Source organism: Meriones unguiculatus, chromosome 1, assembly GCF_030254825.1.
Source record: "Meriones unguiculatus strain TT.TT164.6M chromosome 1, Bangor_MerUng_6.1, whole genome shotgun sequence".
Classification (NCBI taxonomy): Eukaryota; Metazoa; Chordata; class Mammalia; order Rodentia; family Muridae; genus Meriones; species Meriones unguiculatus.
In genome coordinates, this window is record NC_083349.1 from 98,227,910 (window position 1) to 98,242,003 (window position 14,094).

Here is a 14,094-nt window from a genome sequence, read left to right on the forward strand (position 1 = left end):
AAGCTGGCTCTGCAAGGCTGCAGCTTCAGCTCTGCTGGGGCTTCTCTCAGGAATGCACACTGCTGGTGAGTTTGGAGTTTAGAATCTGCCCCCCCCACGCTTCTCTATCCTTATCTCTGTCTATTCATTGCATCTTCTAGTTGATGCTCTAATACCTAACCGCTCTCGAACTTCCTGCTTCCATTGTCTCTATCTCAAGTGTGTATGTACTTCTACTGCTACCCCTCCCCCATCCTTCAAGGAGGGACTCAGGGCTGCTTTTCTCCAGAAAGCATCTCCTCTCTCCTTCCTCCTTCAGGTAAGCCAGTCAACGTGACCATTTTCTAAGTCTCTGACTTCCACACGCTTGACTCCTCAACACAGCCTGTTGACTGGCAGAAAGCAGCTGTACCATCCCTGAGCTGAGCTGGATGAGCGGTACGCAGGAGCTCACCCAGTCGGTAACAAGTGCTGAGAGTCCTAATGAGGCTTCATGGTCCTCCTCACGCGGACTTGCGATGGGAACCGAAAGTATAAGGACGTTGGAGTCAGCCATAGCAACAACCAGCGGGTAAGAACCGTTTGGAAAAGGGCCGAGATGACTCACTAAATGAACCCGTTTAGGACTGACCTTTTGAAAAGCTCAGGTGAAAGGACTCCATAAGGAACTTTGTCGTACTGCCTCAACCATCCGTGAGCTGACCAGTGTGTGAGTGGGGAGAGAATATCAGTTACCCACTGGCATCCATTTCTGGACTATGCGAGAGGTTATTTCCAAAAACGTTCACTTAACAATGTCTATGTGGCTGATTCAATACGAACCACGTAGCTAATTTAATGTGGTCGAATTAGAAATAGATTTTATTCTACATATGTCATATTTTCTTTATCATTTTAAAACAAGGGTTAAAAAAAAATACCGTTCAAATACTGTCACTAGTTACTCAAATCTGGTGGACTAAGCTGAGTGGAACATTCATTATTTACCTCGACGTCTGGGCAAGTGCAAGAACTGCAACAAGTTTCGGGAACATAGAGACGTTTTGTTGGAGAACAGGAATTTCTGCCCTTGGCCCCCTGAGTTCCCGCCCAGGCTTTGGTGCAGAGTCAGGAGAGCATCCTCGGGATCCTGGCTGCAGGAGGCTCGGTGTAGTTTCCAGGACGTCCCATAGGGGGCGCGCCTGCGAAGCCGACGCTCAGGGGCGCGTTCCTCCGAGAGCGCCGGGGTGCGCGCCCGAGCCCACGTGACCGGGCCTCGGGGCCGCGCCGGGGCGCAATGGCGGCCGCCGGGTCAGGTCCGGGTTCCGACCCCGCCGCGGGCGCCCGGTTCTTCTGCACCGCGGGCCGCGGCCTGGAGCCGTTCCTGATGCGGGAGGTGCGCGCGCGGCTGGAGGCCACGCAGGTGAGTCAGGCTCGCCGTGCTGGGGAGGCCGCGTCCCGTCGGGTCCCGGAGCCCTGGATCCCCTCGCCTCCAGTTTGGGGTCTCAGGCCCGGGAAGGACCCCATCCCTGCGGGCCTTGGGCCTCACTCAGATCCTGCGATGGCTGCTGTCAGCACCCAGATGGTTGGTGCTTGCGTTCTCTATCCAGCCTGGTCAGCGCACGTCTGTCACCGCCAAAGTTTTAAACGGAAGCGTGCGGAAGCCAGGTTCGTCCTGGCTTCCCCACATCCCAATCCCCCCCCCCCCCAAAAGAAACCATGAAATGGAAGTACCTGGAGTTAGAATCCTTCCTTTATACCTTAAATGCAAATATTCTTTACAGGCCCAGTTTTTTGAATCTTGTTACTTTCTTGACGAAGTTGGGTTTTACTTTGTGGGTTATCTGTGAAGCATTAAAAAGTACACCTAAAACACACGGGTTAACAGTAGCTAGAAAAATAAGACGCTCCTGCCGGCCTCCTGGCAACCTTTGAGTTTCTGCGAGTAACAAGTGGACAGATCTTAAATGTGCCAACTTGCTTCTTTGAAAGCAGAGGGAAAAGATGTCATGGGACAGGTCAGTACTTTTGTGTATGGTGTGTTCTCGGAAAGGGAAAGCTTGCTAAAACCAAACTAGCTGCTCACTTCTGCGAGCAGTGTTCGAAGCCCACAAAAGGAGTGTCTGTGATGGTCCACAGGTGCAGCGGGAGAGTTAACAAGAGTGACCACTGCCACATTGGACTGCTGCCATTTGAATTAAAAGTGTTGAATGTAACCTGTCTAAAATAGTCTCTATATAGCAGTCCCTGCGTTAATCGAGGATTTAAGGTTTGTCTTTGTTTTTCTTTTAATTTTGTGTGTGCTTACATGAGACATCTCATCTGCCTGGAGCTGGAGTTACAGGTGGCTGTGAGCTGCCCAGCATGCGTGCTAGGACCCGAACATGCGTCCTCTACAAGAATAATGCCTGGTCTTAACCAGTGAATCCACTGATGTTTTCAAGTCATGTAGCTACAAAATGATACTCAGATTCTGAAATCAAGTCAGCCGTGTGCCCAGATACAGTGCTGCCCTGGGATTTGTGTTGTACTTGGCGAGCTTAGTGTGGGAATGACAAGGTATGACCCAATCTGCTTATCTAAGATTGTTAGAAAAGGGATCCTATTTGTCTCCTCTAAAGACAAAATCATCCGAGGAAAACTTGAACAACAAGAATTCAGTTCAATATAAGAGAAACTTTCTTGACATCAAATGCAGATAGATAAATACCAAGAGAATTTTCATATTCTTCTCTGGCATGGTTTTAGGAATAGAGATATGTGGAAAGGAGAATCTGAACAAATGCCCCTCAAATTGCATCCCAGCTGCCCTGACTAGGAGGAAAACTCTCTAAGTTAGTTGCAGTAGTTATTAATTCAGGATGGCTCTAACAGCTCCTAAGCACTTAAGATATTAGATGTTATACACATATTATGATTTAATCCTCTGAGGTTTATGTCACCTAAGCTTCCCTTTTGCAAAGACATAAGCAAACTGACACTGGTAGGGGCACATATATTTGACCACTAGGCTGAGTTATTCTGTTCCTGTCAGCCGGATCCTTTACTGTCACCTGTGTTGGAACCATGGCTAGGTAAGTGAGCTAGTTTGGGCACTCTTCTAGTTTTGGCAGTCCTAGGACCTTGAGTGCCCAAGGCCTTGGGGCTGGACTGGCAGGCAGGTCCAGAGGCCAACAGCCTCATATTCCCACAGTGCGGTGCCTTTTGCTCCAGACTTTAGATACTGAACCTCTGTTTATGGCAGTGGTTCTCACCCGTCCTAGTGCTGTGATCCCTTAATTCAGTTCCTCATGTTGTGGTGACCCCCAAGGGCAAATTGTTGGGGTTATTTATTTATTTTTTATTAATTACAGTTTATTCACTTTGTATCTCAGCTGCAGCCCTCCTTCAGCCCCTCCCAATCCCACCGTCCCTCCCTCATCTCCTCCCATGCCCCTTCCCCAGTTCACTGATAGGGGAGGTCATCCTCCCCTTCCCTCTGACCCTAGCTTATCAGGTCTCATCAGGACTGGCTGCATCGTCTTCCTCTGTGGCCTGGCAAGGCTGCTCCCCCCTGAGGGGGAGGAGATCAAAGAGCAGGCCACTGAGTTCATGTCAGAGACAGCACCTGTTCCCCTTACTAGGGTACCCACTTGGAGACTGAGTTGCCATGGGCTACATCTGTGCAGGGGTTCTAGGTTATCTCCATGAATGGTCCTGGGATGGAGTATCAGTCTCAGAAAAGATTCCTGGGCCCAGATTTTGTGGTTCTGTTGCTCTCCGTGTGGGGCTTCTGTCAACCTCCAGGTCTTTCTATCTCCCCCTTCTTTCATAAGATTCCCTGTACTCTGCCCAAAGTTTGGCTATGAGTCTCAGCATCTGCTTTGATACCCTGCTGGATAGAGTCTTTCAGAGGCCCTCTGTGGTTGACTCCTGTCCTGTTCCCTGTTCTCTACCTCTTCCAATGTCCTTCTGTTTGCCTTTCTGAGTGAGGATTGAGCATCTTATCCGGGGTCCTCCTTCTTGCTTAGCTTCCTTAGGTGTACGGATTTTAGTACGATTATCCTATATTATAGGTCCACTTAAAAGTGGACCTATATATTATCCACTTAAAAGTGAGTATATACCCTGTGTGTCTTTCTGTTTCTGGGATGAAGCAGATGATGATCAGGACAATCTTTTCTAGATTTCACCATTGGCCTGCAAATTTCATGATTTCTTTGTTTTTAATTGCTGGGTAGTATTCCATTGTATATATGTACCACAAATTCTGTATTCATTCCTCTGTTGAGGGACATCCGGGTTGTGTCCAGATTCTGGCTATTACGAATGAAGCTGCTACGAACAAGGTTGAGTAGGCAAATTGGTTTTTTGTTGCTGCTTCATAACTGTAATTTTGCTGCTGTTAAGAATCACAATGTAAATATCTGTGTTTTCCAGTGGTGTTAGGCAACCCCTGTGAAAGTGTCATTTGACCTCACCCCCTGAAGGAGTCACACCCCACAGGTTGAGAACTGCAGCTCTGTGGCCTGAGGATCTCAAGATGGAGCCTTATTTCTCTGGGCTTTGCCCATCAGCAACCCTAATCCTTTTGTAATCCCTGGCTTTCAGCAGCAGTGAGTGGCAGCTGCAGATAGCAGCAGTAAGGAGTAATGGCTGCTGATTTATAGCTCTTGGGCCTGGAGTATCAGGACCCTGAGGCCTTGGCCGTGGCTCCTGTTAGAGCAATTGGGCTGAGAACCTTGGCCTTTAAGGTTGGCAACCCCCTAAATTCTTCTAGCAACCAGGGCCCACCATTTCTCATCTTCACTTTTTAGAACCCTTGTTCTTTTTGCCACTGTTCTCTATTTTTTCTCTCCTGGTTATTCCCTGGGGCCAATGTCCTCTTAATATTACTGCCACCTCTGCTTCTGAAGCTGGCCTTGCCACCTTTTCTGCCATTTTCTCTGTGTCACCAACTCATCCCACCTTAGTGATAAAGATTAAAAATAGACACACACACACACAAAAAAAGATCATTTGAAAGAAGCCTTTTATTGGTACTAATTTTGCAAAAATACCAGGTAAGAAGGGTGTGTCCCAGCTGGATCAAAAAGTAAGCTAAACAGCTTGCTTTTTACAGCTATAAAGGGATGTAATGAGGATGTATATTTACATGGACCAAATACAGTCCTGCCTACAAATGAAACCAATCATGGCAGGTCCCTCATGCAAATGATGAACTGTTTGCACCAACCACTCGCCTTTTGCTGGGCTGTCAAGCAAAATGCACCCCCTCTGAATAAGAATAAACGCTGGGTCCGCAGGGTCAGGTATAGTTTACCAAGACATGTAATATCAAAGGGGGTGGGGGATGTCCAATATAAAGTGTTTGAAAAAGCCATAGCTGAACAGGTGTCTTTTTAAATGAATTGTGCTTTTGCAGCAAACAGCTATGATTGCCTTGCACCTTCCTCAGGACCTCCATGGAGGGTCCAGAGTGTCTACATTGGTATTAAGGTAGTCTAGCTACACAGCTGACTGACAGTCCTTACTAAAAGCAGCCAGAGCACTAGAGAAAGGTCTAAAGCACTCAGAGAGTCAAATTTCCCCAGCCCACAACATCTTAGTTTATTTAAAGGAAAAACAAAGACTAAGAGGGTATTTGGGGAAAAAAATTATTTGCAATCATTAATGTCGGCGTTTAACAGTACTGGAACAGTAAACTTACCTTCTGCCCGAAGAGGGGTCCCTCTAATCTGCCTCACCTTAATATCTGAGGAGGAGGATTCTAAGACACCTCTCTTTTCCTTGTACAAAAATGCATGATTTCTTGAATCTGTACCCACAGTAGTGGAGTGTTTGCTGATAACTTGCACGCATGAACTCTGTCCAGATGAGGGAGGGCACTAATGCTGTGTCCGTTGTTGAACAAATTGTTTGGGAAATAATAATGCCAAGGAAGGAGTCTGTGCATGGTCAGCATAGACCAAGGTATACTTCCCAACTATTTTTTGGGATTCACCGAATCCACCAAGGGGTCTTCTGCAGGCACAGAGGACCAGGTGCAGTGTGCGGACCTCCCCTGTAGCACTGAGTGAGGTCTGTGTCCATGGTGAAGAACAAACATTCAGCTCTTACACTGTTCTTCAGTAGATACGTGATTTCGGATAAATTCTTCAGATTTCTAAGCTTCACTTTTCCTTGGCTGACCCTTACTTTCACAGTATCATTCAGCTAAAGGCAGCTAGCAAGGAGTGCATGGCAAACAGTTGGTGTTCCATAAATGCTTTCCTCCAAAATGAGTTGCACAGGGAGACATAAAAATCCTTCTTGTGGTGAAAGAGTCTCCTAGGGATTTGGGTTTGCTGGAAGAAAATTAATATTCAAACATCTGAATTTATAAAACAAATTAATTCAGAAGTGATTGTTTACTTTTAGAAGGTAATCACTCAATTTCAATCAGTGTTTTTACAATTTTAGTGGATGTTAAGACGCACCAGGGAAGCTTGTTGAAGGTGCATATTCCTGGGTGCCAGCCCCAAAAGGTTTTCCTTTCAGCAGTGTGGCTGCTGAGCCCAGGTGTTTGCATGAGCACGCTCTCCCTTCCCAGGTGACTGCCACTCAGGTAAATCTTCCACAACAGCTTGCAGCAGATAGCCTCCTGTGTATTCCTTTTAGCTGTTTTCATGGACACAAAAACAAACAGAATAATACTGTGAATTCTCCCTGCTCATCAACCAGCTGTCTTAGACATCAACAGTGAATTCTGCTCCATTCATCCCTCCTGCCACATTTCCAACCCATAATATTCCTAAGCAAATCCCAGGAATCATTTCATCAGCATGTTTACTTATGTATCTCTAAATTATGATGTTCACAGCAGGTATATAGTGTGATGTAAAGGAGATGAAGACTTTTTAAAGTATGTCACCTTATCATTTACACCGCTAAAAATATCATTCCTTATCATCAAATACCTAATTAGTATTCAAAGTTGAATTTGTTTTATAATATCACTTTTGTTTGTGTAAAAGTAGGGATTTAAATACCATCCACACATTGTGATTGGTTGATATTCTTTTTCATCTAATCTATAAATTTACCTCTATTTCTCTCAGAATTTTCATTTTAAAGTGACTGGGTTGTTTGCCCTTAAGCCAAGCAATCTAAAATAAAAGCTGTGTGCCTCATGTTCAGCTCCTATCTCATTTCCTGTAGGCTTTATTACTCATCTGTGATTTCTGCTACATTTTCTTCTTTGTTGTTCTATTTACATTCCTTTTAAAGTTAAGCCATTCTCAGCTCACCAGGGCCAGTTTTCTGACCCTCCCTGGCTATGCTATTGAAGAGGGTCACTGATGCCCCATTGAAAGTATACTTGTTTCCCCACACCTTGGTGATACTTCAGGTGCTCCCAAACTACACATCCTGGTGGCTCTTGGATTGGATACAAAGTTACCCTAGTCTAGACTTGCCAGCTGTGGTGGTTTGGATGAGAATGACCCCTTCTAATACTCTTTTATTTGAATGTTTGGTTCCAATTGGTCTGTTAAGGAAGAATTAGGAGGTGTGGCCTTGTGAAGGAGGCGTGTCACTGTAGATGGGCCTTGAGGTTTCACAAAAGCTCATCCTGTTTGTGTGGGGGGGGCTGTCTGGCTCTCCCACCTTCTCTCTCTGCCTCCATCTTGAGGAAAAGACTTCAGCTCTCAGCTGTTGCTCCAGCATTGTGCCTGCCTGCCGACCTTACCACCATTGTCCTCATCGTGATGATCATTGCCAACCCTCTGAGACTGTAAGCAAGCCCCCAATTAAATGGTTTCTTTTAAAAGTTGCCTTGGTTGTGCTGTGTCTTCACAGTGATAGAAAAGTAACTAAGACACCAACATTTCCATGGCAGGGTTTAATGTGTTCCTCTGTGTCTTGATCCTCTGTATTGCCATAAAGGAATTCTGCAGATTGAATGTTGTGTAAAGAAGAGAAATGCCCTTTTTACAGTCCTACAGGTTTAGAAGGCCAAGACTGAGGGACTGTATCTATGAGGGTCTTCTTGCCACCTTCTAACATGGCAGATAGTTTCCGGAGAGAAAAAGTTCATCTTTATAACCATCCCATTTCCTCAGAAACATTTATCCACGGCAGAGCTCTGCCTTAGAGAGCTCCAACCTCCCATAATGTATTGAGAATTCTATTTCCAGCACAGGAGTATTGGGGCGCATGGAAGCTCCATCCTCTGCATTTCCAGCAAACTGGGTTCCTGTTAACTTGTGTCTAGAGTTTGGTCAGATTGAAGCTTACATCTCCATCCCCATGTTCCGGTGGTGATGTAGATGTCTTTAAAGGTGTGCAGGTATTTAAAAATAGTTCATACACACTTAGATCACTTTATGTGCAGAAAAACCTCTTTATAACAATACGTAATGTCATAAACACTAATTTTTGGTAAGGATCACAGTAGCGTTAGTTACCTTTAAGATAAAATTGAACATTGCAGAGGTGGCGTTGCGCTAGCTAAGCAGAAGCTCCTGTCGATTGGTTCATTGATCTCTGTAAACGTGCACAGCAGAGACTATTAACCCAAGCCTTCAGTAGGCCAACCAGTTTTTCCTTTCTTAATAGTGTCACGACAGTAGGGGATAGCTAAAGCTAAGGGGGTTACTTCGTAGTTATTTCTGTGGGATGGAATGCTTGTATATGCATTTTCAAGATTCTGAACATTTTTCTTTTTTCTTTCCATTTGATGCCATTTTGAAGATTAAATCTATTTTTAAACTCAGTTGTGAAAAATGAACCAAAACAAACTCAGATACCACCATAACAGATCACTTAGTGCTTCAAAATTCATTCCAGGTCTAAACAGTGTCTGTAGAATTAGAATTTTGGTACATGCCAGTGATAGTATGTTTTACCTAAATTTAAACATCAACTAATCTTCAGTCCATGAATTTGAAAGGAAAGGCAGAAATGCTAATTACTTAGACATGCCAGCTAAGAAGGACTCTTAGCTCGTCTGCAGAGGCATTCGTTAGACATTAGGCCAGTTGGTTTAGACACTTCATTTGCATTTGATTCAAAATGGGTGAAACAACTCTTAAACAGCTTTCAAATAACAATATTGAGATGAAATTTTATAATTGAATATGATCAGTCAGAAGCAATAAATCAAGGTCTGAGAGATCCTCCTGGGGAAAGACGCTTGCTCCCAAGCATGGCGATCTGAGGTCAGTCTCCAGGACCCCCATGGTGGAAGAAGACAGCTGCCTCCTTAAGTTGTTCTTAGACCTCCACGTACGCTAATCACTGTGACACACATGTCCCGGAAGTACACGTTCACACAAGTAAATAAACATTAAAAGTAGTAGCGGGGCGAGTGGCTGGAGGGATGGCTCAGAGGTTAAGAGCACTTGCTGCTCTTGCAGAGGACCCGAGTTTAGTCCCCCCACACCCACACCACACCACACCACACCCACTTTCAGTTCCAAAGGATCCGTGTAGCCTCCATGAGTACCCAAACACGCATGGCATACACATATGCGTAAATAACATTTTAAAATGGATAAGTTGAGAGAGATGCTAGAATACTGTATCACTCTCGCTGAGGATCTGAGGTAGGTTCCCAGAGCCACGTCACACAGTTGACAGTTGCCTATAACTTCAACTCCAGGAAGATTCCGACATCTATGACATCTCACGTCAGCCAGACACACATGTGCTTATCTACATACATACACATAATACAGATAATAAAAATAAATCTTACCCCAAAAGCAATGCAAAAAAGCTGGAGGAAAAGGGAAATACTAGTGTTAGCAGGTGATGACATCTTAAATACGAAACTTCATTCTGCCTCCTCCTTTGAGATAATGCTAATATTCCCAAAGAGAAAATCGCTTATATTCACATATGTAACTATGTGATTCTCACAGTGACTAAATTAGGAAGCTACTTTTGATGATGTGCCTTTACTAGTAAGCCTTATGTCAATTCTAATGACAGTAACACTGACTTGGGTTTTGGAAATGGATTTGGTATTTTAATTAATCTCTCTTTTTAAAATGTGTATCAGTGTTTTGCTGCATGTGACTATATCATATTCATGCACTTAGATGCCAAAATGACATCAGATGCCTTGGAACTGGAGTTACAGATTGTTGTAAGCAGCCGTTTGGGTGTTAGGAACCAGGTCCTTTGCAAGAACAGCAAGTGCTCCTGACCACTGAGCCATCTCTTCTGTCCCTATTGCTTAGTCTTAAAACCATTCATCTTCATAAAGTACTTTTGTTTTTTTTTTTTTTTTGTTTTGTTTTGTTTGGTGGGAGGGATCTTGGCAAGGATTTTAAGTTGTACAATGACCTCTTTTAAAAATAAGATTTATTTTATCTTATGTGTATTGGTGCTTTCCCTGCATGGGTGTCTGTGCACCTTGTGTGAGCCATATGCTTCCAAAGGTCAGGAAAAAAAGCACTGGATCCCTGAAACTGGAACTTAAGTGGTTGTGAGCCCCAGTGCAGGTGCTGGGAATCTAACCCAGATCCTCTAAAGGAGCGGTCAGTGCTCTTACCTGCTGAGTCATCTCTCCAGCCCTTGAATGGTAGCTTCGTAAGCATGTGGTTTCAATAGTTCATTCTGCACGCTTGGTAGAATAGCTGGTCCTAGGTAACATACAAAGAAAAGAACTTTTTTGACTCAACATTCTGGTAGGGGAAAGTTGAAATAGCATGGATAGTATCTGGAATGGCCATGCCATCTGTCGCTGTGAGGTGGAGAAGCTATGAGAGCCAGTCTGAAGGAGCTTTCTGCAGGAGAGGAGTAAGATCCAAGCTTTTCTTTTATAGCAACCTGCTTTTCTGGGAATTAAGTAGCTACTGTTAAGAGACCCAGTGGTAATCAGGTGACCAGCAGTGGTTTCAAGGTTGGTGTGACCCAATCATTGCTTGCTAGGCCAAACCTAGAAGTTCTACCACCTTTCACTGTCACCACAAATGACCCTTCAGAGTACACACTCAACAAAAAGCACCAGGTAACTTAGGATTGTGTCAGTCAGCCATGACCACTGTGAAAAGTAGCACTCCAAGACAGTCCATACTTTCCACGCGACATTCAATTCCCTGTGATCAGTTAGTTTCCCACTTCCCTTCCTTCCCAGTGTACCACATGCTTCCCAAAGACTGTTTCTGTGTGATGTGTAATGTCTCACTCCTATTAATTTTCCTGTTCCATGGCCATGTGTCCCATCGTTTCTACCTCAGCAATCTGTTTTTCCCTCCAGCATCACATTCCACATCCCGTCTTTTATGCTGCTTCCAAGGTAATTTTTCTGTCAACTAAATCATTGCTGTCATAGTTTTCATCAAAATTCTTTAATGGCTGTCCATTACCATCTGTGGTACTCAGAATTTCATGGCCGTATATCAGGCTGGCCTAAGCTATGCCATCTATCCCCCTGACATGATCAATCAGCATAATTCAGTCAGTGCTGCCAGGACGCTGACAGTTTACTGCAGCCAGGTCGTTGCTTCTGCACCTGCTCCTCTGTGTTAGAATCCTGCTTCCTGGCTCTTACAGGACTCTTCCCTGGCATTTAAAAAAATGGTGGCTTCCGTATTTGGTGCTAAAATACTGCGACGCTCATCAGTACAGCTGATATGCAGTTAAACTTTTTCATTTCCTTCTGGATTTAACATAGGGCTGTCTTAGGAGGTTCATATCTTAGTTTATATATCTATTGCATTATTGTTCAGCATTTGTTGTATGTTCCCTGCTAGATATGGAAATGTTTAATAAATATCCACCTTGGTCCACACACCTAAGTTGTGCTATGCTTAATACCTTTCTTTTGCCTACTTTTAAGTAGTGGGTGGGGTTTGGCAGTGTAATTACTGAATAGTGTCTTAATCTTTTTCTAGTCACGCGGGTGTGTGTGTTACAAGCAATAGCATACTCATATGACCACGTGACCTTATGCACATTATGTAGCCTGCCCTAAATGTCAGTTTCTGAAGTGGAAAATGGGCATGATAAAATCTACCTTAGGGTTGTTAAGTGTTTAAAGGAAAAATGCATGTTGGCAGTCCCTTTTACAGAACCTAACCTCAGATAGATGTTCCCCAATGATCACAGGGAAAAAGAAAGTGGTCCTTATTCCAACCCAGAGCCACATTAACATATGTTTTTCTGTATCTAGGTTGAATATATTTCAGGAAAAGTATTTTTCACCACCTGTTCAGATTTGAGCTTGATGAAGAAGTTGAAGTCAGCAGAGAGACTGTTTCTGTTGATGAAGAAGCGGCCTCCAGTTGCAGTTTCTCCCCTGGACAAAGGTACCGCATGTTCCCACTGTTTTCACCTGCCCGCAGTTGTGTCTCCATTTCACACTCAGAGGTTCACTCATGCTGTGTCATCCTTAGTTACAGTTTTCAGCGCCCTGGTACTGTCACGTGTCTGTAGCAGGCTCCATTACTTCTGTGGAACCTGCCATCTGCCTTCTGGGTTTTACTGTTCACATATTTTCTTTCTAGAGACAAATATGCTCCACTGTATTACTGGATTTTCAAAGCATATAATAACCAGAATACAGTTATCCATCACAAGTTGATAAAAACTGTCATCTTATAAATTTTAACTGAGTGCTAGAGTAGGAAAATTACCACATAGCAAAATTTTCCTCTCTTAGAACCTGAAATGTTTTCAACAAACTTATGACTATGTATAAAGGGAGCTTAGGAGACTTCTTAACTACTCCCTAAGTATAAAATTATCTTGTATAAATAATTTCAAGATTGTGGTTAAAGCCATTTAAAAAGTCAGACTGCAGGATTTAACACTGCATTAACCTTCACTCTGATTGTTATGTGCATAAGACATCAAAGAATTACATAAATTTATAAGAAGCTTTTTCAAGAAAAATGAAAGTGACAGAAATCAAGACTCGAAGGGAAAAATGAAAGCAAATCCTGATGGTTTGTGGGGCTAACATAATTTCTTCGCAGTCATCCTGGTGCTGTCATCTTGAAGGAACTATAGTGGTAACATTCAGGTTGACTGAGGAGGCTTTAGCCAGTAAGTGTCTTGTGTATCTGAAGTCTGATTTCATGGAAACTCATTTTAAGATTTATGTTAAATTTTTGTGGTCTTAAATGAAGTGGGTCCAAACTTCAGCTGCTCTGTTTCTGATCTCTTGTTTTTCAGTTTATTCTTGTGTCTAAACCTTGATGTTTCCCCCCTTCTTTTTTTCCTTTTCTTTTCTCCCTCTCCCCTCACCCCCATGGGCAAGATCACTGTTATCTCAAAGGTCACTCTGCCTTCTAGGTCTGTGCATAAACACACAATCTGAGCCAGGCATGGTGGCACACACATGTGATCCCAGCACTCCAGAGGCAGAGGCAGGCAGATTCAATAAAACTTAGAACTCTGAATATAAAATTGTGAAATTTATTCTGCTTTATATTCTTAGGGTAAATTATATAAATTCCAAATAAAAGTAAAATTTTGTTCATGTAGCAATTCAGTAAACTATTTTAAAGAAATAAAGGTCATAAAATCTGGGTTGATGTATATAATAGACACTTGTCTATAAAGCTTGACAATGGGATGGATAAACTGAGGTTTTGTTTATTTAGGAAAAATACTTAATGAAATGCAGAGACTTATAAATGATGATCCAGGAAGTTGGCGGAAGGCCATTTCACTTTGGAAAAAACTTCTCGAACTTGATACAAAAAGAGAAAATTTTCCTCAAAAGGATGCTAACCCACTAAAACGAAAAGCAGGAGAAAATGAAATTATCGCTGCTAAGAAATTAAAGCTAGAGGAGACACGGGTGGCTGGCGAGAGTCACAGAGAAGGCCGGCAGGACAGACTACCAGAAGACTCAGCGGAGCAGGGGGATGCTGTCACTAGGATGGATGAACTCCACCAACAGGGACTCCAGAATACCGTGGAGAAGGCAGGTGGTGCTCAGAACCAGGAGGACTTGACTTTCAGGGTTTCCTGTCGCTGCAGTGGGAATGTTGGAAAGGCCATCACTGGACAGGTATGCTCATCGCCCAGGTGGGATCCCACTTCCCAAAAGCACACCTTCTATAGAACAGGTAACACGGCCCAGACAGAGGATGAGGTCATCTGCCTTCATGTGATTGACTGTCTTTGAAAGTGTGTTTCCCTCTTAACGTAGCCTCA

General features: G+C 43.7%; 1 protein-coding gene across 3 annotated transcripts in view; it reads left to right on the forward strand.

Annotated features, from left to right (window-relative positions):
• The first annotated feature begins 1,216 nt into the window (after window positions 1–1,216).
• Thumpd2 (THUMP domain containing 2) overlaps window positions 1,217–14,094 on the forward strand; it is a 38,520-nt gene continuing 25,642 nt past the window's right edge. Inside the window, exons 1-4 of one of the 3 annotated variants that reach the window (XM_060363838.1) lie at window positions 1,256–1,381; window positions 2,272–2,517; window positions 12,101–12,236; window positions 13,536–13,948. In XM_060363838.1, coding sequence (XP_060219821.1) covers window positions 12,155–12,236; window positions 13,536–13,948 — 495 coding nt within the window. In that variant the 5' untranslated portion in view covers window positions 1,256–1,381; window positions 2,272–2,517; window positions 12,101–12,154. Of the gene's footprint in view, window positions 1,382–2,271; window positions 2,518–12,100; window positions 12,237–13,535; window positions 13,949–14,094 lie in introns of all 3 variants that reach the window. The other 2 variants (XM_021639995.2, XM_021639993.2) reach the window with 2 other exon arrangements.